At 38.1% G+C, this 18,855-nt stretch overlaps 1 protein-coding gene across 5 annotated transcripts in view; it reads right to left on the bottom strand.

The window, feature by feature from the left end:
• Positions 1–18,855, bottom strand: part of prdm5 (PR domain containing 5) — a 299,425-nt gene that overhangs the window by 45,503 nt on the left and 235,067 nt on the right. For 4 of the 5 annotated variants that reach the window (XM_073065178.1, XM_073065176.1, XM_073065179.1 and 1 more), the window contains one exon: positions 7,659–7,744. The exons of the other annotated variant lie outside the window; for it this stretch is intronic. In XM_073065178.1, the coding sequence (XP_072921279.1) occupies positions 7,659–7,744 (86 nt within the window). The remainder of the gene's footprint in view (positions 1–7,658; positions 7,745–18,855) is intronic. 5 annotated transcript variants of the gene reach the window in all.

Here is an 18,855-nt window from a genome sequence, read left to right on the forward strand (position 1 = left end):
GTCCAGGAGCGTTACCTGATTGCATTAATAAAATAGCTTTCTGAATTTCATGCTCAGTAATTGGAGCATCAATTATCTGTTGATCTTCAGCAGAAATTTGAGGAAATTTAATCTTATGTAAAAAAGCCTTCATTTTGGAGGAATCTGCAGGAAATTGAGATCTATAAAGATCAGAATAAAAATCTTGAAAAACATTATTAATGTTTTCATGGTTACTTGCTATATCTCCATTATTTTTACGAATCTTTAAAATTGTCTTTTAGCTCTAGCTGCTCTTAATTGGGAAGCTAAGAGCTAATTATTTTTATCCCCAAAAATATAAAATTGACTTTTCAATTTAAGCAAATATCCTTCAATAGGATATGTTAATAATAAATTATATTGTGATTGTAATTCTACTCTTCTTTTAAATGAAACAACATTTGGAGAGATTGCATTGATGTTATCAAATTCTTTAATTTGTTTAGAGGTTTTATCTAGTTCTATTCTTGTTTGTTTCTTCAGTTTAGCTATATACGAAATAATCTGACCACATAAATACGTAAATGTATCCCAAATTACTAACTTTGAGACGTTTCCTGTATTATTAAAGAGAAAAAACTCTTTTATCTGAGTTTCAATAAACTCATCAAATTCTGAACTTTGTAACAAGTGTTCTGGAAAATGCCAAAATGGCCTGGTAGAAAAAACATCTTTAATTTCAAATATTAGGTTTAAAGGAGCATGATCAGAGATAACAATTGCATCATATTCACATTTCTGAACATTAAATAGAAGTCAAGGGTCAACTATAAAATAGTCGATTCCCGAATATATATTATGAACATGTGAGAAAAAAGAGTATTCTCTATCACTAGGATGCATATGCCTCCATACCTCAATTAGACCATAATCAATTAAAAATGAATTAATAAGTGATGCAGAACAATTAGGGAGTTGATGTTTGGGTGATGACTTATCCACTAAAGGATTTAAACAAGTATTAAAATCACCACCCATTAATAACATATATTCATTTAAATCAGGTAATAGAGCACAGACAGCTTTAAAAAAAGAGGGATCATCTACATTTGGTCCATAAATATTAACCAAGACCTCCACCTCCCGCTCACGGACATGTAAGACACAGTCTCTTTCTGTCCGCCTTTAATCTCTTCCTTTCCCGACTTAAACTTTGAAATTTCAACTTTATTCAGTCAGATCTGTAGAGCAACAGTTATAATTATGGCTACTTTAAGAAGCACCAAATGGAACCCGGACCCAGGCAACGGAAAGTCTAAAAAAGCTGACGAGTTCTCAGAGTAACCCCCTTGGGTGAAGGGATTAGAGTCTCAAATCAGCAGTATCAGCACTGAAATAACTCAACTAAAAGAGAAATTTGAAGAAAAAATTGACTCTCTGAGCCTCGATCTTAAAGAAATTAGTCAAAATGCGGCTGACCTTTCTTCTCGTTTGGAAAAGGCTCAACAATGAATCGTGGATCTGGAAGCTCGGTCGTGTCGGAATAAAATTCGAATTGTTGGATTAAAAGAGAATTCAGAATCTGCCGACACACTGGATTATTTTGCTAAAATTTTTCAGTCTTTATTTCCGGAGGTTTGTTCGCAACACCCAGAGATTGAAATGGCTCACAGAACCGGTGCTTTAAAACTTTTGGATCAAGGTAAAAACAGGCACACTGTTGTGCGTTTTCTCCATTTTAGAGACAAAGACCGCATTATTAAGCTTGCAAAAAAACAAAGGTTGTTTCAATTTCAAGGTTCGGAGATTCGCTTTTTTGAAGATTTTCCACACGAAATTGTTAAGAAGCGTACTGGATTTGCTTTGGTTATAAGATTAGCGTATCAAAAAAAGCTCTTCCCATCATTACAATATCCAGCTAAATTAAGGCTTTTTGTCAAAAATTTTGGGGCTCATATTTTCGGTGACTCAGCCAGAACCAGAGAGCTGTGCCTGTCACATGACAGCACTGCCCTCACCTGGTCGGAGGTCACACCACCTGCAAGTCAACATTTCGTCCCTCCTAATTAATCAATGCACACTTAACCATTGGCCACCTTAATTGGATTAACCTGTCTAGCACCAAGCCGTTGGCCCACTGACCTATAAAAGATGCTACATGTGCTTGGCTTGCTCTCTTTTGCCATCCTCGAGGGACCACCCTGCTTCACTCCAGGCTAGAGACTGCAGAACAGCACTGGAGACACATGGTATGGTGTGCATTGAATAGGGTTGTGGGAGTGTTTATTGCTATCCCTTTAGCAAAGAGCTGTGCTTGCCCTTAGCCAAGGGGGGCAAGTATTGTAGTTACTTTTCCCTTGCTTGTATGTGTACCTGTACTCCGTCCCCACACCGTTTTCCCGTGTATTGTATCTCTGAAAAAGACTGGTTTGGATGGTTTTAACCTCAGAAGACATAGCGGGAGAACTGTTGAAAGACTGTAGATAATTTTGAACCACTTAGAATTTTTTCTCTGCAGCATTTAAATGAACTAACTGTTTTTTTTGGTTCTGTATGCTTTTGTAAAGATCTTTTAAGTAATTATTTGGATTTCTTTATGTTTTAAAGATAGATTGGATAATTTAAAGATGGTGATTGTTTTTCTTTTGTGCAAATATTTCAAGAATTGTTTTGGTTGTGTTTTTCTTCCCTTATCTAATATTATGAAGGTTACTCTCAAAATTGAAGGTCGTTTTGTTTTACAAAAAAAAACTGTTCCTTCCAATTTAATTATACTGAGATACATGTCGACTGTACTGAGTTTTATGTTCGGTAGAGGGAGACAGAGATTACTCTTTTCATTTCTTTTTTATTTAGGTAGGTGGGGTTTATAATCGCTTCTATGCTTTTCTTGGGGCTTGTGTCGATTGATATCGACTCATTTCTGGGCTTTGTAGTTTGGGTGGGATTTTTTTCTTTTTTTTAATACCCATTATGGAATCCTGGACATATGCAAATTATTATTATTGTTGTTCGTCTCCGCCATTTTCCACTATCTTATCCTGACATGCGTCTAACTACTCTTTTTAGATACATAGTCTCATGATGATATCTAAACAGTTAAATGTTTTAAGTTGGAATGTCCGTGGTTGGAATCATCCTATCAAGCTTAAGAAAACATTTAAAATTATTAACCGATTCCAAACTGATATAATTTTTGTTCATGAGACGCATATCAGGTTATGTGATAAAAATCGATTTTTTAAATCTTGGAAGGATCCTCAGTTTCATGCAAACTCTCAGATTAAAATTAGAGATGTTTCTAATTTTATTGATTCCAATATCCTTTTTAATCAGGAGGATATTATAGCCGATATTAATTGTAGATTTTTGATTGTGAAAGGATTAATTTATAATAGGAAAACGGTTTTGGTTAGTATTTATGGGCCAAATGTAGAAATTCCCTCTTCTCCAGTCCTTGATCTTTCCCACCCACCTAGCTTCACCTGTCACCTTCCAGCTAGCCTCTGTCCCTTCACTCCCCACCTTTTTATTCTGGTATCTTCCCCCTTCCTTTTCAGTCCTGAAGAATGGTCTCAGACAGAAATGTTGACTATCTACTCACTTCCAGAAATGCTGCCTGACCTGCTGAATTAGGTCAGATAGCGAAATATAAAATCTGGAGCTAGCCTGTGACCTTGGACCGTCTGTATTGCTCAGCTACTAAAGGGAAAGATTTAATGAACTACAAACAAAAATAAAAAACACAAAATGCTGGCAGAACTCAGCAGGCCAGACAGCATCTATGGGAGGAGGTAATAACGACGTTTCGGGCCGAAACCCTTCATCAGGAGTGAAGTAACATGGGATGGTCGAGGGGGGTAAGAAGTGGGGGGAGGGATAAAGTAGAGAGCTGGGGAGTGATAGGCTGGAGGGAAATGGGCTGGGGGGAAGGTGGACACCATCACCAGTGTCCTCACTGTCTTCCCAATTCCAGTAAGTGAAACTACACTGGGCGTACATTATTTCTACTTCATATAGTCTGTGTATTTTTATGTGTTATTTGGTAGCTTCATAGCTTAAAGGTTACTGGAAAGACTGCTCCTGCCGGGAGCGCTTGCGCCGTGTGTTTTTGCTGCGAGTGCTGCCGAAAGTGCTTGCGTGAGATTTTCACTGCAGTGGACAGTACCGCAATAATTGTATAAAAATATTGCTACATTATATAGGCTGTGTATTTATCAGATTATTCCTGCTTTTCCAACATGTTAGTGTTATTTTAGGTTTTATGTGTTATTTGGCATGATTTGGTAGGTTTTTTTGGGTCTGCAAATGCTCACAAATTTTTCCCATATAAATAAATGGTAATTGCTTCTTCACTTTACGACATTCTGGCTTACGAACCATTTCATAGGAACACCCTACCTTCGAATAGCGGGGGAAACCTGTACTGTTTAATAGATGAAATGGTCATTGTAAATTGTCCTCTGATTAGGCTAGGTTAAATACTGTGGTGTTTGAAAGTTTGTGAAACCTGCAGATATTTTTCTATTTCTGCATAAATACGATCCGGAATAAATAAATGAACTAGTATAATGTTGTTTTGTGTTATTTATTTAATTGGGTTCTCTTTATCTAGTTTTAGAACTTACGTGAAGATCTGATCACATTTTCGGTCATATTTATGGGAAATTTTACAGGATTCACAAACACTATAGGTGGGTTGATGGGTGGTGCGGCCTCTTGGGCCAGAGGGCTGTTCTGTGCAGTTTCTCCAAATAAAAAATAAACAAATAAATAAATAAACAATCTGGCAATGGTTCACCCCAGGATGCCACTTTGGCACATTTTTCAATTTAAACAGGCAGCCATCACCGCTGTTTCAGAGCAGCTCAAAGCACAAAACAAAATTTAAAAATAGTAGGTTGAAATTAGGAACATTTGAGACTGTCAACTGGCATCTGTCTTTGAGGCCTCTGCCGAGAATGTGCGGCTTTGTAGCCAAAAATGTAATGGTATCAATCCTGAAGGAAGGCAGACTTGGCCAAATAGTTAATTGGCTATTATTTGGTTTGTTAAGGCATGCTGTTAGTACAAAATGCCTCAAGATTTTAAAATATAGTTTTCAGAAAACTGACCAAGGTGATTCTAATTAAAGTTCCTCTGTAAAATAAGCTAACCATCTAATTATCTATGTTAACTGCAGAGCATCTGTTATTCTATCACAAATCAAGTGAGTTAGTAGGTTAATTGGTCATTGTAAGTTGTCCTGTGATTAGGTTCGAGTTAAATAGGTGGGTTACTGGGCGATATGGCTTGAAGGGCCTACTCTACGCAAAGGGCACAACTACTGTAAGTAGCTACTAATAATATTGTGGGAAAATAGCTAACTTAGTTATTACATGTTGTCCTGTGGGGGTGAGCCTTATTCTGATTGTCAAAAGTCGCTCACGTTGTGATTGGTCAGTTTAGAAACTGCAGCTGCCTTTCCCATTGGATAGATGCCTGGTGTCTGGTTTCAAATATCCTTGGTATATAAAGTAGTATGTGGCAGAGGCTTGCTCTCTTCATCCTTTGTTTTAGGCAAGGCGATTGGGAAGTTATGCTCTGTGCGCACTTTTAATTAAGTATCTTTGTTGAGTATTCAGCTTTGTAGTGTCTGTAACATGAATGTTCTGTTGAAATTTTGCTGTTTGTAAGTAAATTATTAATATAAGTATTTGAAGTCTGTGCATTTCCTGTCTCGTTTGCCGGACCCGCAAACCTGCTTCAACATTATGTATAAACTAATGATAAATTCAATTCAAAGCAAATGGAAGAAACAAGTATCCACTGAATAATGAAATACTTCAAAACCAGTCAACAGAACAACATACAAGTCCATGTAGATTTCCATTATTGGCATTCATGGCATTTTCTTTTAAAACTATCAGCTCAAACCAGAAGAGTCTTAGCTTGTGGGCTTAAGATAAAGAAAAAATGGAGGAAGTCTGTGCCCTTAGAGGCATACCACTAGGAGGCAGGTGCTGAACAGGACTGATGCAGAAATGAATTCATACACATTTCCCCATTAGGTCACTGCAATAAAACAGCTGCAGTTTTGCTGCCACTTGTCGTTGAAGTGAAGCTAGGTAAGTCTGGGCACAGCAGGTTGTGCATTTTACTGGAACTATGTTTCACTTCTCAGTTATCCTCGAAGCAACTTGCTTCACGATGCTTGGGTCGGAATGGACTTTCACAGGAGCGGGTTATCTGCCTGTATACCTGATCCAGACAAACCAGGAGAACTGAGATCGTGGAGATTTTAATGAGTCCTCGTACAAATACAATTTAACTCTTAAGTAACAACTTTTAAAAACAAATCAGAAATATAACCAGAATATTTATTTATTTAAGGATGGGAGTCTGCGGACTGAACAATGAATTGTGGGATGGAGATGAGAGAAGACAATTTTTGTTTCCAGTGAGCGAAAAAATTAGTTGCTCAGACTGGTTGCTTGAACCATGGACTGCAGAATCTGGGCACAATTCATTCCACTGCCAAAGTAAACTTTGAAAAACAGGTGTAGCACACATCGACTCCTGCCTTTCTTAAAGAAAGACACATTCTTAGCACCTGATTACTTCCAAAATTTGAAGTACTCATTGTTTTTTGATGCAGCAGTTGAATTTGATTTTACTTTAAATTTTACTATTTATTGCTCTCGAGTTAAGGAATCAGATAACAAGCAATCCTAGAAGCATTACGCTACAACACAAGGTTACTTAGCCCACTGAGTCCATCCCAGCTCATTGGAGTGATTCAGTCAGCCCCTTCCACCTACTCCAACTATGTAGCTATGAGCTAAGGAGAAAAGACTTGCTCATAACATTCTAGTTGCAGTCTCCTCAGTACCCTGTATAATTGGAGCAAGGTCACCCTTACAGTAAGGAACATGAAAACAGGCCTTGAAAACATGAGAACTGACGCTAAATAATACCGGCTGTACCTGTTCCAACTTACTTAGTAAGAGAACTTCCAATTTTTTTCGATCCCAATCCACGGTAACGTACGCACATCTTCCTGTATACTTTAAATCATCTCTAGATTACTTATAATACCTAATACAATGTAAATGCCATGTAAAATACTTGTTATACTGCGTTGTTTAGGGAATAATGACAAGGAAAAAACGTCTGTACATGCACAAACAACAAGTGCTGGAAGAGCACTTCCGGGTTTTCTCGATTCGCAGTTGGTTGAATTCGTGCATGTGGAACTCGCGGATAAGGAGGGCCAACAGTACAATCTCTTGACCTTGAACCATTCTGGTGAGTTGTAAAAGGTCACCAGGACTTTCTATAAAAACCCATTACCAATGCCGCAACCAAACGTCACCATGTTTGATCTTGTCAGTTCTCAATTTGTAAATATTGTCTGTTGAAGCAAACTTAGGAATTTTATGTTCATTCCCATCTCTTACAGCTTCATAGCAAATCATTTTGCGATAAGTTGTTACGAATAAAAATTGCAAAACTAAGGATTTATCACAGCAAAACCAGATAAATAATGATAACTTTACATATGCAAAATAGAGAGGTGAGTTAAACAGTTTTATAATGAGTTTTAACATTAATACCATAGTTGCAGTTCATAAATATTAACTATGTTGTAATCAATATTGCAGCTGTTGCTTTAGTCAATAGGAAGGAGGGAACAAGGAAGGATAAACTGCTCTTACCCGTGTGTGTGTTCTAATGTGCATTTTTAATCCATCATTCTTGCTGAAAGCTTTGTCACAGTAGGGACATTGGTACGGGCGCTCACCTGCAAACGTCAGAGATAACCATCACTGAACCAGATAATAAACTACAGAGTAAGGGGACTATCTCTGCATATCAAGGGAAAACAGTGTGACCAGTGGAAGACTTTCTCCTCTATATTAATATTTTTTGATCAAACAAGCAGATCAGAGCAATGGGTAAACCTTGTATAAAGGAAGTTTTCTCTCAGCCACTTGAATGCTGGATCAAATTCCACTCTGATCTGTTTGATCTGTGCTAACAAGGTACAATACCACACATACATCTCTCTAAGAAAACACAGAAGGCTTTAGTTCTTTAAATGAACAATGACAGATTCCCACATTGAATGTTTGCTGTTATGTGGACAGCAATGTTGCATGCTTCAATATCAAAGTGAAATTTCACTGTTTAACATCAAGGTGAAAAGGTACTGAACAAATATTGAGTGCAATCAATGTATAAAATACAAAGAAAATGAAAGCAACACTACTAAAGACATGGGTTTTCCAGTTCTTAAGAAAACAGGAAATAGAAGCAAGAGTAAGCTAGTCAGTCCATGCGCCTGCTTGGCCTTTCAATCAAATCATTACTGATATTTTACCTCAGCTCCACTTTCTGGTACTATCTCCTTAATGTCTGAACTCCCTTCTTTGACTTGAACATACTTAGCAATTGGCCCTCCTCGGCCCTCTGGGTTATTGAATTCCGAAGGTTCATTATGCTTATCTGTGCAGAAATTCTCGCCAAAACAGCCCTGAATGGCCAATCCTTATTTAGAAATTAGCTCTAGACAACATTGTCCAAGCATCTATTAGATCCAAGACAAATTTTGTAAGTTTCAATATGATCAACTCTTGCTCTTCTAAACAGGGGTATTACCCATTCTGCTTCATCTATCTTCATACAACAATCTCCTCATTCCAGGAAGCAACATGATGGACTTTCTTTATTGGAAGTAAATTCTTCCTTGCATGTAGAGACCTCAGATCTGTGTACAATTCATCAGGACTAATTGCTGTGAGGTATCTCTACTCTTGAACTCAAAGCATCTTGCAATAATGGCCAACATATTGATTATCCTACTTGCTGTACCTGCATGCTGGTTTTCAGTGCTTAATGTTTAATGTCACTCGGACTCTCTGAACAGCAACCCTTTGTCATCAAACACCTTTGAAAAATACTCTGTTTTAGTACTACCATGAAGTGAATTGCACCATATTTATCCACGTTGTATCTGTTAGATGCTTACTTGAAGTCCCTTAGCATTTTCTCTTCCATTTACACAACTATACACGGTTATCCATCCATAACGATAATTATTTTTTCACTCTCCACAGGAACTGCCGATACTCAACATTTTTTGTGTCCTTCTTTTGGTCTTTGGTCTCAAGATTTTGCAACGTCACAGCTTTGACATATGTCTTTGTGTATTTTGTCTTTCATTTCCCTCATTAACCCCCCAACCTGTTGGTTCAACAAACAGCAAAATCATCTCTGCAACATTGTCCTCATCCTATCAGAATCATTCCCTTTGTCCTATCCACACATATCCAGCAGCCTCCCCACCCTTCCTACAACTTAAAAACTATACATTTTTTTGATTTCCTGGTCCTGATTTAAGTCCTTTGACCTTAAATGTTGTCCTTTTTAGTCTTTCTACAGATACTGCTTGACGTGTTGAGTGCCACCCACTTGTTGCCAACCAATTTAGTCTCATCAGCAAATTTGAATATATTTATTATTACTCACATCTAAATAACGTGCACAGATTTTGAATAATAGGGCTTCTGCTGCACACTATTAGTTACAACCAGCTGACCTAAAAACGAACAGTTCATTACTACTCTGTTTTCTGTCAGTTAATGATGCCTCACTCCATGCTAGTACATTATCACTAATTCCACATACTTTAAGTTGTTTAATAGCCTGTGGTGCAGTTCCCTTTTTGAAGGCCTTTTGAAAGTTCTAATATATTGGATGCATTGGTTCCTCCTTATTTACTATACTAGCTACAATCTCAAAAAGCTCTACTTCGCCAAACACTCTATTCCTTTCATAAATCCACGTTTTCTCTGTCCAATCCTAAATGCTCTGTTACACCAACAGAGCAATGGGTTCCACCACATACCCCACTACTGATCTCAGGCAAACTGGTCTTCAACTTCCCTCTTTATTGGATGGTCACCCACTTAACTGAATAAGTTATGAGCTAACATTTCTTTAAAATAAATAGAAACTGAAAGCCAAAAGTAAGTTTTATTTGTATTTTGACCATTTCTGACAATGGATCTTAGCAATTAATCTTACTTAATGCTTTCACACTCTCTAGTTTATGATGAATACATATCTGTGAAATATTTTAATTCCGCGGTCTACCAATTTTAACAAATAAAAAGGCAAACAAACCAAAATACTATGGAAGCTGAAAATCTAAAATTAAGAAAAGTTAACAATCTTAAGATTTTCACCAGGTCAAGCAAGAATTGATGATAAAGCAACAAAATTATTGTTTTGGGTTATGGCTTTTCATGAGAAAGAAATATTTGTTTCCAATTGTTCAGGGTTCAAAAATCTCTTCTCTTTCAACTGAAAAGGCACTTCAGAATAATCTTTCTAACACCCAACATGTATTTTTCTTAATTATGACATTGTGGAGATCAAACGATTTGCCAATTGTTGTTGGTTATCAGCTGCATTTAATCAGAAGTTTGTAATATCAATTCTGACCAACAGAAAACAAGTAGTAAGACCATAATACAATTTTTCATAATCCCTGAAGTGGTGGTATATTTCATTACCATGGAAATATGAGTACTGAAAACATTAAAAGAACAGAAACCAACAAATTCATTAATATATTCCACTGAATATTAATATGTCATGTTTCTACCATAACTTCAGCTTACACATCTGCAGTTGCATACCTTCAAAAATATTGAATACTTGGTAATAAAAATTGTTTAAAATGCTTCATAGGCCTGATTTTATTCTCACAAATCAATGAATATGTTGTAAAAAAAGATCACTCCCTACTTGTACATAGTTTTCTCCTTCTGCTTGTTCTTTCTTTCCTCTCTTTTCAGTAAGTGTATACCTCAGATAAATATTAAGTGGAGGCTTGTGGCAAATATTACTATATGATATATATGTGTAGTATCTGATATACATCTTATAGAAATGTTTGATGATGAACTTCAATAAAAAATAAATTACAAAAAAATTAAAACGTAGTCTTCATTTTTATCCCTCGTTTCATTAAGTCATGAATAAATTTAAACAGAGCTTTCCTTGTGAGTAAGAACTCAACATAAAGAATGTTCATGGCTCAAACTCTTTAGAATCCCTGCATTTACCTCATCTAAAACATAATAGAAAGCATATCAATTCAAAATGATGGCACATGACATTACTTTTTACATTTGTCTGTTATCACGCAAGCTTTGTTTATGTATTCTGCAGAACGATAACCTAGCATGCCAAATTCCATTTATGTCTGCACAATAAAGACATTCCCGCTTCAAGGCAATATATCAAACAAAATAAGCAGCATGACTGAAAGTCATTAGCTAAAATCTTATTTTCTTCTTTACCTTTGACAATAAAACCAAGCTGTTTTTTTTCCAACATACACTGCAAGGGATTTAGAAGTGAAATAGAAAAAGATAAAGAAACAGATGAGAAGCAAAACAACCAGATAAGGACGGACATAATTACATAGAGGAAAACGCTATTAAAGGGTTTGTTTCATTCTGATTGCCATTTAATGTGTGCAGTTTATAAAGTGATATAATGCCTATTGCAATGAGAAATGGAGAAAAATGGCATGCTGGCCAGAAAATCAAAAATACTTAGAAAATAAAAAAATGAAAAATGCAACAAAGCAAATTTAATGAAAACTGGGAGCCATATAAATGTCACATAATGATGATAAAGAAGTATATTTTAAAAATTGAGGCCAGTGAGCTGGAGAAATGTGGTCAGTAACAAAAGACCACTTTTGTAAAGTGATAGATAAAACTACATGTCAAAGACCAAATAGTTTCTTTCATTGGTTAATTGAATGGAAATATTATGGGGCATCAGGAAATGGTTGATGTGTTAAATGAATTCTTCACATCAGTCTTCATAAGACCTTGGACAAATTCCAGATACAGCTAAACTGATTTTGGAATCTACAACATCTGTAGAGGTCAGCAGAGCACGTGTTATGAAGAAACTCATGCAATTAAATATTTATAAGCTGCATAGCCAGATGGCATATACCTTCCAATCCTCAAGGAAATAAAGGCCAAGGTTCCACTTCATGTTTTTAGTGGTTCCAGAAGTATAGAAACTGCACCTGAGATTTCAGAATGGATGGATATCAATTCAGGAATCGTTGCTTAGTCTAAAGTGAGTGGTCTAGAAATACTCAAAATAATTTCATGGGCTATTATCAAGATCTTACCACTCCATCCTATTCAAATTCAATGAGTAAATAAATTTAATAAGCAAGAGCTAACTAGTGAATATTTGATCAATTGAATGATTCTAACTGTGCAGTTTTGAGCAAAGGTTAACCTTCATGAAATATATGTCAGGTTGACGTGATGAACTGGAAACCAGTTTGCTAATGGTTTCCCAAAGATATCCAGCTGCTGAAGGCAATGAGAAGCATTCACCCTGATTTAGCTTTATCAGTTACAGCAAGAGCAGAGTAATCACCTCAGCACACTGGACTGCAGAACAAAAGTCAGGTACAACTCACATTTCTGATTATAAGACATAGAAGCAGAATTAGGCCATTAAGCCTATTGAGTCTGCTCCACTATTCAGTCATGGATGACATGGACAACAAATTCTTGTTGTGAACGTCAATACACTCAAGTCATGCGAAGACACAGTGTGCTTGGTTCTGGCTGCAGCTGGTCATTCAATAACTTGTTGAACGTTCACACCTAAAGTAAGTAGCATTGGGTAAGATAGCAGCTGGTAAGGGATGCTCATGGAACAATAACTGATGTTGGTATCACAAGGTGTTAAGAAGAAAACTGGCAGAATTGGAGAACAGAAAGTATTAATAAATTACCCAAAGCTCCATCCATGCTATTACAATCACTCTATTCCAAAAAGTATCCTTATGCTTTGGGCAATTCAAACATGACAAAGTACCACGTAAAACTCGACCATAATTTGCTCTGGACCTCCTGCTGGGTGTACTTTTCACAAATTATATTGAGGGACATGCTTATAATATTACAAAAAGTGCTGATGGCACCAAGATATGGTCAGATAATTAGAATAGATAAGATTTATAGGATTCAAACACACTGGGTGAAGTAAGTGCTGAGCTAAAGAAAGGCAGATGGATTTCTAAATGATTAAGTATAAGGGAAACCATGCTGGTACAGGAAATATGAACCATGTGTACTTAGTGGATGGAACCTTTTTTAAATGGGCCAGTTAATTGTGGAACTAGCCAAAGCTCTACTTAGAAGGGAAACATCAACAGGTGCCTCGCTTTACAACAAGGGAACTCTGATGTTTTTTTTTCCACATTGCCTCTCAGTTTTAGAGGGGGCACCACTCTAATTTGATATCTTGAATAAAATTAGCAGTCAATATAAATATAATATCTGGGATCAGAAAAGAAAACTGTGTGTCAGGCAGACTGAATGTGTGAAATGGGATATAATAATTTTAACCCAAATTGTTTAATGGTTTGGGTCGTGTGTAATTTTAAAACACAAATACCCTCAAAGCTGAATTTATCTCATTTACTTCTGATTGTAATGGAAAGCATTATTCATTTCTCCAGTTGCAAACTAAAGCTAAAGAAAAATCTGTTCCTTGCAGCTTTCTTTGGTGGAATAAACCTACACAGTGCGACTAAAATGCATAAATAACTAATTTGCCTGTGGTGTTAGGAATGGTCAGCTTTCAACCTCTGCACATGACAGGCAAATTATTTAAACATTTTAATCACACTATGTAGGTTTATCCTGCAAACGAATGCTGCAAGGAACAGATTTTTTAGCCTTACTTTGAGACTGGAGAAATTAATAATGCTTTCTACTAACTTCCCAAGAAAATCCACTCCCAATCTCAGTGGCTGGAATATCATACCGCTCCAAATGCCTCGCATACAACAAATACTGAATTCACTGAACTCAACCACTCACCACCCACGACCAAAATCCTTGCTGTGGCATGATCTCTACCTAATACTGAAACTGACCTACAACCTTCCACCCAACAGCTTCATTGCACAAACTGTAGCCTGAGTTAAAACAGTAAGTGGGCTTTAGTACAGGGAGGGATTAATGAGACTGGTGTTGCTATTCTCACTGCAGCACAAGAGACGGAGAGATATTCTTTTGGAGATTTAAAAAATTATGTGGGACACCTATAGAGCAGTTAGATTCCTTTGCAAAGGCAGGGGGGTCTATAACTAGAGGAGATGAGCTTAAAGTCAGACAGAAAATAATTGAAGAACTGAGGGGCAAGTTTTTCACACACAGAGTGGTAGGCATATGCAACAAGCTACAGGAGGTGAGGGAGATAGGTACTATCACAGCATTTGAAAATCATTTAGGTAGGTATGTGGAGAGGCAAGTAATAATGAGATATAGGACAAAATGGGCTGAACAGCCTGATTCCATATTGAATGTCTCGGTGAGATTTTCTGCAAGAACCCACCTTCATTGATGACACTTCAACCCTTCACACAACCAGTTGGAAAATCCCACGAGTTAAGTATTAGGATCCATGTGTTTATTCATTATATACAAATATCATTTTTAGGAACTATGATAGGTGCATGTATCCTTTCTGAATATTTTTGATAATTCTGTGACTTATTGAACTGATTTTGTACTCATTGGATAAAAATCAACAGCTGTGTAGCAAGGTGTAATAACAAAGGTGTTATTATGTACATGTGGACACCTGCTCATTTATATCTTATCAGCCAATCATGTAGCAGCAACTCAATGCATTAAAGAATGCAGACATGGTCAAGACGTGCAGTTGCTCAGACCAAACATTGGAATAGGGAAAAAATGTGATCTCAGTGACCTTGTCCGTTGTATGACTGATGGTGCCAGATGGGGTGGTTGGAGTATCTCAAAAACTGCCGATGCCGATCTCCTGGGATTTTCATGTACAACAGTCACTAGACTTTATAGCAAATGATGACAAAAACAAAAAAAAATCCAGTGAGTGACAGTTTTGTGGGTACAAACACCTTGTCAATGAGAGCGGTCAGAAAAGAATGGCCAAACTGGTTCAACCTGACTGGAAAGTGACAGTAACTCAAGTAACCACATGTTATCACAGTGGTGTGCAGAAGAACATCTCTGAAGGCACAACACGTCAAATCTTGAAGTGGATGGGCTACAGCACCAGAAGACCATGAACATAAACTCAGTGGCCAAGTTATTAGGTACCCCTTTGTACCTGCAAGGGATTGTTAACTCAATTGCATCAGAGGCACTTCAGATGGCCTTGAGAGATCTACATTCCACACAAACGCTGTTACTTGTTTGGGAAGGCACCTGAGCAATCCATCAGATGGTGTATTGCTGAGAATGTGTCTCACTGCACACAGAATTAAATAAGCAATGCAAAAAGAGAGGGAAAAATACTGAGGCAGTTTTCATGGGTTCATTGTCCATTCAGAAATCAGAGAACAGGGAGGTAGCAGCAGTTCTTGAAACGGTGTGTGTGTGTGTGTGTGTGTGTGTGTGTGTGTGTGTGTGTGTGTGTGTGTGTGTGTGTGTGTGTGTGTGTGTGTGTGTGTGTGTGTGTGTGTGTGTGTGTGTGTGTGTGTCTGTGTGTGTGTGTGTGTCTTCAGGCTCTTTTACCTTCTCCCTGATGGTAGCAATGAGAAGAGGGCATGTCCTGGGTGATGGGGGTCCTTAATGATGGATGCTGCCTTTTTGAGTTATCACCTTTTGAAGGTGTCCTGGATGCTGGGGAGGCAGGTACCCATGATGGAGCTAGCTGGGTTTACAATTTCCTGCAGTTTTTTCCAATTCAGTGCAGTGGCTCCTCCAGAATAGATGGTGACGTAACCAGTTAGAATACTCTCCGCAGTACATCTGTAGAAATTTGCGAACGTATCAGTGTCTTTGGTGACATACCAATTCTCCTCCAACTCTTAATGAAATATATCCACAGACTTGCCTTCTTTGTAATTGCATCAATATTTTGGGCCCAGGATAGATCTTTAGAAATGTTGACACCTAGAAACTTGAAACTGCTCTCCCTTTCCACTGCTGATCTTTCCCTGAGGACTGGTGCGTATTCCCTCGACTTCCCCTTCCTGAAGTCCATAATCAATTATTTGGTCTTACTGATGCTGAGTGCAAGGTTGTTGTTGCAATACCAGTCAACCAGCTGATCTATCTTGCTCTTGTACACCTCATCGCCATCTGAAATTCTACCAGAAATAGTTGAGTGGTTGGCAATTATTTTATAGATGTCATTTGAGCTGTGTACATGGAAAGAGAAGAACAGTGGGCTTAGCACACATCTTTGAGGTCCCCTAGTATCAATTGTCAGTGAGGAGGAGATAATATTTCTGATCTGCACAGACTAGTCTCCTGATAACGAACTCAAGGACCTAGTTGTAGAGGGAGGTACAGAGGCTCAGGTTTTGTAGGTTGTTTATTGGAACTGAGAGTATGATGGTGTTGTTTGCTGAACTGCAGTCAATAAGCACCAGCCCGATGTAAGTATTACTATTGTCCAGGTGATCCAAGGCCATGTGGAGAGCCAGTACGATTGCATCTGCTGAAGACCTATTGTGGCAATAGGAAATTGCAATGGGTCTAGGTCCTTGCTTAGTTCTGCACCTGGACCATAGCCCACCATACATGCACCCCACCAGCCCACCATCCAGGAATTTATCCAGTCTTCTCTTAAAAGTTGTGTTTGATAAACAACGATTCATCTCCAGAACACAGTGGCAGTTACGTTGGCTCCCAGCTGCCCTCATTCTCCTGCCCCGTCATTAATGTTCTGAAGGGATTAAGGATCCCCAAACACCGGGTATATTTCTGTTTTGCTTCTGCTACAGAGTTGCTTGCAGTGTCTAGGGATCTGGGTTATTTTGTCCTCTGACTTCCTTGACACTGCTTCAGTGAATTGTTCTAAATGTGTGCAAGCACTTCCTGCTGAGGCAGAGTGTCTCTTCTCCTTAAGAGAAACAAGTATGGTTTCAATCAGCACCAGGTACAGTAGATCCAGCTTGTGGTAGGAACTCCTGAAATAACTCAATGAATTTGCACCAGGACTTAAAAGGGTCTAACGAACATTTAAAACACACTCATTTCATGAGTATCTCAGGGCACATCTTCCCAGGTGTCTGAGGCATTCCTGTCCTGATGCATGTTTTTAATACAATCGCTTAGCTCTCTTGCAAAACAAAACACTGTGCTACCAGCAAGCAGAACAAAAATGATGTATGAGTGGATTTAGTCTTCTAAATTGCAATAAAATGAATTCTGTCCAAAATACGTTCTGTTCAAACGAAGGTCAAGTTGCCATATAGATCAGCAGCAACACTCTGACAAGAATTAGATTTTAGTTATTGTCAACTCTGAATCCAATCTCTGGTATTACCTTAAACATTGGCAGCTTGTGGCTAAACACCAGATTACATGTATTTTTGGTACTCTGAAATACCGCTGTATGTAGCTTCAGTTACAAATCAGGCCCCTCTTAAATAAAATCACAACATTGATCAAAAGCAATTGATCAAAAACAAATTCAGATGTTCTCTGTCCAAAAGGAAGTACAGCAAAAAATGTGACCTTCAAGTTCACAATGCGTCAAGGGCGGCCAACACTTTCTGCAGCATTCAGAGAAAGGCATCTGCCCAGAAAGGCAAACTCCCCAAAGAGGCCAAACAGCATCAGCACACAAGAGGCTGCCTAAAAGAGAGAGCTGTTGCAGGGAAGTTGGCTTTTCTGGAAACATTCATTCATTAAATAAACTGGAGTCTTGATAACAAGAAGACCTACCTGGGTCACCAAAGGAAGAGCCTGTCAAGAGGAGGTTAAAACCTCCCCATCCAAGGACATGAATTCCCTCTCAATGGAATAATGTCACAAAAAATTCTCACAAACTCATAATGTCACAAGAAAATACCACCAGATCACTCTCCTTCTACAGACATAGGCTATTTTGTATTCCTCAATGCACACACTCCACCCTCCCCTGCACCACCTCCTACTAAAACACCAACACTAATATCCTTTCTGCTCCACCTCCCACAGAGAATGAAAAGGTGATCCAATGCCTTCCACAAACAAAAGTGATCCTGCAGATGCTGGAAAACCAGATCAACAAACATCAAATACTGGAGGAACTCAGGAGGTCAGGCAGCATCCCTGGAAAGGAATAAAGAGTCGATGTTTCGAGCCAATGTCTTTCATCTCTTTTTATCCTGAAACTGTGATGAGTAGGAGAGAGGCTATGGATGGAAGGGAGAGGGGCTAATGAGCCTCACTTGACTGCAGGACACCCTCTTCCTCACAGGCAGAAGGGCCACCATACTATAAGTTCTTTTTGAGCAAAGGCTATATATGAAAACTTTCATTTTAATTGTAACAACCCTTTAGAAATGATGTTCAAAATATCATTGCCTATAATATCACTTTAATGGTGTTTTGCGTGTAGCTCACTTGAGTATCTCTATCTGCGTTATCTTTGCAAGGCATAGGGAGATAGTTTCACCTTTAAAAGAGCAGGAGGAACACGAGACATCAGCATTTGCAGATGGACTATCAAAAGAGAAGAGATGGAACAAGAAGGAGGAAAGAAGACGCAGGACCAGATAATTAATTTGAAGACCATATTCGGGCTGATTTTGATAAGGCTAATAGTTGATGGTGTTCAGGGTATTGAGCTTGCTTGTCCAAATGTGAAGATGATATGGAGCATGGAGTTGTCTGTCTCCACATATAAACTTCTTTGCAAGGAACAGTTCTCAGGTGACAGCTAGAGGCCACACAAAATCATCCTGCTTCCATACAGTCTTCTCCACTCCAACTACGTCTGGCCTCTACTGCAGAAGAGCAAGCTGAAGCCCTGCACAAACAGCATTCCAGAAACATGTGACATTTTGGTGTGTGCACTTTGAGGGAA

This window comes from Hemitrygon akajei, chromosome 13 (assembly GCF_048418815.1).
Source record: "Hemitrygon akajei chromosome 13, sHemAka1.3, whole genome shotgun sequence".
Lineage (NCBI taxonomy): Eukaryota > Metazoa > Chordata > Chondrichthyes > Myliobatiformes > Dasyatidae > Hemitrygon > Hemitrygon akajei.